The sequence below is a fragment of the Vespula vulgaris genome, chromosome 13 (genome assembly GCF_905475345.1).
Source record: "Vespula vulgaris chromosome 13, iyVesVulg1.1, whole genome shotgun sequence".
Classification (NCBI taxonomy): domain Eukaryota; kingdom Metazoa; phylum Arthropoda; class Insecta; order Hymenoptera; family Vespidae; genus Vespula; species Vespula vulgaris.
In genome coordinates, this window is record NC_066598.1 from 12397 (window position 1) to 19987 (window position 7591).

General features: G+C 32.1%; 2 protein-coding genes across 2 annotated transcripts; one reads left to right on the plus strand and one right to left on the minus strand.

The window, feature by feature from the left end:
- Positions 1–87: 87 nt before the first annotated feature.
- Positions 88–4277, minus strand: LOC127068412 (U4/U6.U5 tri-snRNP-associated protein 1). The gene is made up of 11 exons (XM_051004549.1): positions 4031–4277; positions 3352–3800; positions 3154–3282; positions 2607–3026; positions 2340–2490; positions 1967–2241; positions 1801–1888; positions 1495–1693; positions 1025–1211; positions 793–947; positions 88–724 (listed from the first exon to the last, which is right to left on the minus strand). Exons 1-11 carry the CDS (start codon positions 4191–4193, stop codon positions 697–699), a joined length of 2244 nt encoding a protein of 747 aa, XP_050860506.1. The 5' UTR covers positions 4194–4277; the 3' UTR covers positions 88–696.
- Positions 4278–4624: 347 nt separating this feature from the next.
- Positions 4625–7503, plus strand: LOC127068445 (cyclin-dependent kinase 2-like). Its single transcript, XM_051004682.1, has 5 exons — positions 4625–4968; positions 6101–6296; positions 6506–6778; positions 6890–7093; positions 7186–7503. The coding sequence occupies exons 1-5, from the start codon at positions 4853–4855 to the stop codon at positions 7294–7296; spliced, it is 900 nt and encodes a 299-aa protein (XP_050860639.1). The 5' UTR covers positions 4625–4852; the 3' UTR covers positions 7297–7503.
- Positions 7504–7591: the final 88 nt, after the last annotated feature.

Below are 7591 nucleotides of genomic sequence, written 5' to 3' on the forward strand. Positions count from 1 at the left end.
TACAAGAAAACAATACTTGGTATCGAGTCTCATGCAAGAATCGCAATCCAATTATATGAAAAAATTATGTTCGTTAATTATGTCAGGTTAGTTGTATAGAACTTTTTATTAAGATATTCTTGTACTTACGAAAAAATTTGTATTGATTTTCAATACTCTGTCTGACCATACATCAATCTCCTCAGTCAACAATCTATGGAGATGTTACATTAGAAATAAACATTCATTGCAAATTGTAAGTGAAGGCAAATCACTTAAATTTAGTCTCAATATGTAATATATTTTATAAAAGTTTCATCGCGATTTTGTGTAATTAAATATCCAAATATTTATTTACAAAGTATGATCACTTAAAACATCATTGTCTACTTATTCATTTATCACATAATAGATATAACCAGAGTAAACAAATTATAGCTATATTATGAAAGTTTATCAACTTGTAAAAATACATATAATATGCATGTGTGTATTCATGCAAAATAAATTGTACACAAGTAATAAACTGAGGTCGATTATTTTGTAAAAGCTTTCGACTGATGCGATATTGAAGTGAAATACATATATTATCAAGTATTTATTCTTTTCACAGCAGCAGTGTATTCAAAGAATCCTTATGGCCTAGTTGTATACCAGTGCTATTTTACATAATGATGTATTTTTACATTTTCTGATATATATGATATTTCTCTCTTTTCAATGTTTTATTTTTGATATACTAGTCCTGGAAAAAACGAAATATTTAGAAAACTTGATATTAATAAATGACATAAAATAAAAGAAAGTATTTACGTTTGCATTTGTTTACTACCGCTAAGAACTATATACGGTGATTGAGTTTCTTTTTGTTTTGCTTGTAATAAATTAAGTGTTCCTAAAGGCGTATCTGTCGAAGACATTCTTTTCATTAAAACCTCTTGTTCAGCTTTTTTCATACGCTTTTCCACCTGTATCAATATTTACATTATAAAAATTTCTCTTTTACACATACAATTAATAAAAAACATTAAATATAATAGATAACCTTATTTTTTCCTGGTCCTTTTCCATGGAATTTATGTGAAAGATAGCGAAAAGCTTCCTTTGCACTTAAAACATGTCCATCGTCATCTATGTACTCCAATTTAACATTTGGCTTAAAACCTTCTTTCTCTTTAAAATCTGATGTAGGACCACTGAAACGATCTCTTCTTCCAAATTTATCATCATCTCTACAAAAGAAAAAGAAAATACGTAAGTGTATGTACATTATATTTCGACAAATCATGCTTGTTTACATTCGATGCATAAAAATTTGGAAATTAAACAAGATGAGTAACTGATTTTGATAAAATTCATTAAAAACTGCTTCTAAATATTGTTTCTTTTTATAACTTCTCTCTCTCTCTCTCTTTCTCTCTCTCTCTCTCTCTCTCTCTCTCTCTCTTTCTCTCCCAACAATGTAAAGTAGTAAGAAAATACAGTAGAAAAAGAAAAGACGGAAAAGAAATATACCCATATGTTTTGTCTTCTATAGAATAATTTTGTGCTTGTAAATGTGCGAAACGAGAAGCAGATCGTCTGTTACTGTCTTCCTTTTGTAAATATCCCTTACTCATTGCTAGTTTTAATGCACCACCTACACCTTGGCCAAGCGATGGTTCTGCATCTAGAATTGCAACTTCTAGTGCTACAGGCTCCGATTTACTTTCATCTGAACATGATATTGAGAAAGTAAAATAGGTGATTTATATAAATATTAAAAATTCTTACGATAAAAAGATATAAGTCGTATATAATAAAGTAGTAGAAAACAAATACCTAAATGAACTGTATTCCATGCACCACGACCATCATCTTCTTCTTCATCGGAAACGATTTCATCCTTTATACCATCCACTTCGAAGTCCTATAGAAATAAAAAGGATATATAATTTTTATATATACATTTAGAAATAAATATAAAGAAAGGGATAGATCAATGTACCATAAGTTCTTGTCCATTTTCCTCTCTATTACCGGCAAGTCCATACGTAGGAATGTCTCCTAAGGTTCTACAAAATTCTGCAGTAGCATTAAGAACTATGTTCGTTGATTGATTTTCGTCTAAAACTGATGATTCTTGCTTAACAGTTTCTATGACATTTTTCACGTTCGATATTTGTAATTCTTTTAATCGATGCGCTTTCTTCAAAGCCATTTGCAATTCTAATTCCTTATCGTCGTCTTCGAATTTTATTCCCGTTAAATCTTCTTTGGGGCCTGTTCATAAAATATGTTGCAATAATTATAGATAAAATTATTGACAAAATAAAGTCTTTTTGGGGAAAAAAACAGAATATATATATCAGTAAATATACCTTCTAAATCGTCTACGTCTAAAGTACCATCATTTTCTTTTACATCCTCAGTTTTTTTGCTTCTCCTACTTCCTAAATCTCGAAGATAATCATTTTCTTGAGGAATCAGGTCTTCTGCCTTCAATTTTCTTTTCGTTCTTATTTTTCGCATCTAAACAAGAAGAAATTAAATTAATAAATATAAGAAGTATCACATAGTAATGATTTTTTTACTAGTAATAATACAAATATTTTCACACAAATTTGCTTTTCATATCTGGTTTTAACCTTTTTCTTTGGCTTCTTAAACTTTTCCAACTCTTGCTCATTGTAATATTCGCTAGCCAATTGTGGTTCTCTCGTTTGCAGTGATTCTAATTTCTTATTTGCTAAACGGTGTTTAACAATTTCTGAGCGACGCTGCTTTATATCTATCGGATTATAAGTACCCAATACGAAATTATCCTTTTTTTCTCCTTCAATTTCTTCATCATATTTATCTAAAATGTTTTTCTTTGATAGACCAAATTCATCCAAATTATCATCCTCGTACGCATTATAAACAGATTTTTTAGTTTTGTTATGGACGTTTCGTTTATATCGTTCATCATCTACCATATTCACATTCACAAGTACATCACTTTTTTCATTTAATATATCCTGATCTTTCAGCGTTAGAACCATTCCTTTGCCTTCTGTGATACTTTCCTATAAAATATCATAAGACAGATCAATGTAATTGTGTACTTTTTTCTAAAGTTTATCAAATTTTATTTTTAATCTCTGATAAAAGTGTATTTAGCAGTACAGTTATCATGATAAAATGATTACTCACTATATCATGTTCCACTGTCAAACCCTTCAAATCCTTTTCCGTATACGCCAGGTTACGAGAAATATGTATTTCCTCCTTAAGAAGATTCCCAATTCCAAATTCTTCATCTAGTTGATCCAACATTTTGGCCTAAAATATAAATAAAATAAGATTTTATGTAAGGATCACTTATATGTAATTAAGAACACCAATTATTACCCTTTCTTCTGCCTTTTTCTTCTCTTCCTGTAAACGTCTACTTTTATCGATCCAAGCTTTTGTATCGTCGTCAGAATCATCATCTCCTAATGATTTTATTTTCGCCAAATTAGCTTCAATCTGTCTTTTTTGTTTTTGAACGCCAATTCTTTCCTTCAATTTTTGAGTTTTTAACTGATCATTAGCATTGGGTGCTGGTTTATGATAGAATTCACCCAAATCATCCTTAATTTTATTAGGATCATCCTTCGATGTACTATCAACTTCTAAAGGCTTTAAACCTAACTTTGCTCTAAGCTTATTTGTTTCCTCAATGGATAAAGAGGTTTGTGACATGCCATCTTTTATAGGAGATGGACTATGTTGTTTGGAAATCTCAGGTGGAGGAGGTGTCGAAGGATGCGATGATCTTGAGATTTTTGGAGGCGGTGGTGCATTAACAATTTCAACTGTAAATGTCAACCATCTTTAAGTCTTAACTATTATTGTTGATGATAAATATAAATCAATGTATATTTATCATACTAATATGAAATTCGAATCTTTAATAATTTTGATTCTCGGAAAGGATGCGATAGTTGTTTTAAAAAAGCCTTTAATTCAATGTGTTATATTCAATTATAATTATGATGACGCTTCTACGTGATGGATAAACAACGAAAAATGATAGGATACTAACCATCGCTATCGTAGTCCTTGCGTTCTTTCCTTTTATGTTTCTTGTGATGTCTATGTTTATCTATTTTCTCGCGTTCTGGGGTATGGCTTCGTGAACGGCTACGATGACGTTTCTTCTTGATATCGCGGCTTTTTTCTGCTTTATGCCGTTTGTTCGACCCCATTTTGATCTATAATCAGATTATTATAAAATGAAGTAACCCGCTGCTAATACTTTGGATACGCTTAGTGCGTGATTAAAATTAACTAGTAACAGCTGATAAAGTGCAACTACTAGTAAATAATATCTAGTAAATAGTAACTAGGGAGTAGTAACTAGTAGCTGGTAACTGGTAACTAGTTATTCATAACTAATATCAGTACAGCTAGTAACTCTAGACTTTTTTCGGCGGTACATTCAAAATCCTTATTTAACTAACTGAGATTCCATAGAGAACATATTATAATACGATAAAAGAAAATCATCGAGATGATCTATATATTCAAAGGATTAATTTAAAAGTTGGAAGAAAACTTCTTTTCGTTTCTTATTGTTAGATAATTTTTCTTTGTATAACATATATATCTATGTCGCTATTGCGCATACGCCTAAAATTACGCGCTGGAAGACTCTGCCGTGTGTGGCGGCACTCTTTCGTTGTTGATAAACACCAACAACAATAAAGGACGGCTCGGCCGACAGCCGAGTATTTCGCGATCTTCGGCGTTGTTCATCGTCGAGCAAAAGTAAGAACGAGATTATTCAAAATAGTAGCGTCAACGAAAGTAAGACACAACGACGGCGTGTCAAGGAAACGACGACGTCGAGCGTGACGTTGAGGTTATGGATAATTTCGTCAAGATCGAAAAAATAGGGGAAGGGACGTATGGGGTGGTATATAAAGCGAAGGATAAGCTGACCGGCAAATTGGTGGCGCTCAAGAAGATTCGTTTAGAGACGTATGTTGATTATTATCTATCTTTATTTTCTAATGCACCTGTGAAAGGTTCCGTTTTGATGTAATTTTATATAGGGATTTATAAAAATAATGGAATGCTCGTAACCCTTAATAATTCTTCTTTCCTATCCGTTGGAAACGTAGTTTCGTCGATCGAAAGCTTCATTTCAGGTCCTTCAATAAAATAGTAAATACAAACATTGTAATTTTATGATTAGTGTCTCAATAATAACACGAACAACAAGATTTTTTAATTAATCCATTACCAGCTAATAGTACATTGTTTCATTTAATGTTTATCTATGAAAATTTTTCGTGCTAACACAGAAAAGGATGCTTTCAGGATTCTAATTTATTCTTACTGTGAGGAATATATAAATCTTTGAATTGACTGGTATTAATTTTGAATGAGAATAAAATGTTACTGCTAATAGAAATAGTTCATAATTGATTTCTATTCCCATTTAAATTAAAGTTACTTGCAATGTAATTTTTTACTTAGTACCTATGAATGTTATTTTTATATTGAAACGAAAAACATAATATTATGTAAAGTCGTAACACGCATACAGGCACGCGCGTGCGCGCGCCCGCGCGCGCGCGCGCGCGCACACACACACACACACACACACAAATTATGTAAAGAAGCTAATGCAAGCTAAAGCACTTATATGATTTCTTAAGCAGTTTGCTTCAATGGTATACGAGCTATCCAGTCTTCAATAAGTTTCTTATGTTTGCCTCGCAAGAACATCATTATCACGCATCTTATAAAGTTATCTTTCAGACTCTAGGCCAACTTCATATTGACCAGTCTTTCGCTTATCCGCATTGCTAACATACATGCTAACTTGCACATTGGGGTCAGCTGAATCTGGAGGGGCCACGTTACACTATATTGTCGTAGCACCACATTATTCAGCTTGTTCCATTGTGTTATGCCCGCCTATAATTGCTATAACTGCCGTTATAACTGCAACTGCTAGAAAATGGGTTACTATACTATAGGTTGATATCCGATATCCAGCTGTGAATATGTATTTTTTTATAGAGAAAATTCTATATAATAAAATCCATTGTTTCAATATGTTTCAATATATGTTTTCAAATTATGAAATATGAATTTGAATCAGGGAAAGTGAAGGCGTACCATCAACCGCTATACGAGAAATATCGCTCTTGAGGGAACTTGCCCATCCAAATATCGTGCAGTTATTTGATGTTGTGGATGGTGATAAGCATTTATATCTTGTATTTGAGTTTCTCCAACAGGATCTAAAAAAATTATTAGACTCTGTTAAAAGTGGCTTGGATCAAGCTCTTGTAAAGGTAGGAGGTACATTTATTTATTATTCTCCTTTTTCCATTCGTGCTTGCGACAAAAAAAAAAAAAAAAAAAGAAAAAAAGAAATCAATTTAGTATAAACAGTTTGCGTGTATCTATGTATCCGTTCTTTGGAGCAAAATTGGTTTCAAAAGCAATGCAAAAGGTATAAAAATCACAGTATGTGGAACATAAAAAAGATATTTATTTTCAGAGCTACCTCTATCAGTTGTTAAAGGCGATTTCTTTTTGTCATCTACATCGTATTTTACATAGAGACTTAAAACCTCAAAATCTATTAATTGATCGCGAAGGTTACATAAAATTGGCTGACTTTGGTCTAGCTAGAACTTTTTTGATTCCCGTAAGAACATATACACACGAAGTAGTGACACTCTGGTATCGTGCACCAGAGATTCTGTTAGGGACTAAGCTGTATTCAAGTGCGGTGGATATATGGAGCCTTGGTTGCATTTTTGCAGAAATGGTTTGTAAGATATAGAAATAACGATATCTACGTCTACACGATCTAGATTTTAATATGCGCTAATTATTATCTTATTTTGTTTTTGTTTTGTTTTGTTTTATCTTTTTACAGGCTACCAGAAGAGCACTCTTTCCAGGTGATTCTGAGATAGATCAATTATTTAGAATATTTCGTACACTTGGAACGCCAGATGAAACTATCTGGCCGGGTGTATCACAGCTTCGTGATTACAAATCAATGTTTCCTAGATGGGAGCCGTGTGATTTGGACGAAGTCGTACCTTCTTTAGATGCCGAAGCCAAAGATTTACTCATGGTAGGTATTCGAGATGTTGATGATTCTTCGACCAGTTTCTCTCTCTTTTTACTATCTACTACATCGCTAATAATTTATTTTTTCGACCACAGAAACTCTTGATATATGATCCCAATGAAAGGATAACAGCTAGAAAAGGTTTGAATCATCCGTATTTTTCCGGTGTAAAATTAGTCCCACCGCCCTTGCCAAAGAAAAAGTGACATAGATTTATGACACTTGGACTCACAGGATACCATATTTCCTATTTAGAATGTACAATATCGTTTAAAATAATGATTAAGATACAATATTATAGAGATGTTTTATTAAGGAGACGGTGTAATCTTGACATACTACGAAGTGTTCATTTAAATATATATTTGATAAAATTTAAATTAAATAAACGATTTATATTCTGCTATGCTGTATATTAATACGATTTTATTTATTCTTTGTATAAGATTATGGATAAAAACAAACAGTAAAAATCAAGCTAAGGGGAATCAATAAATCTAC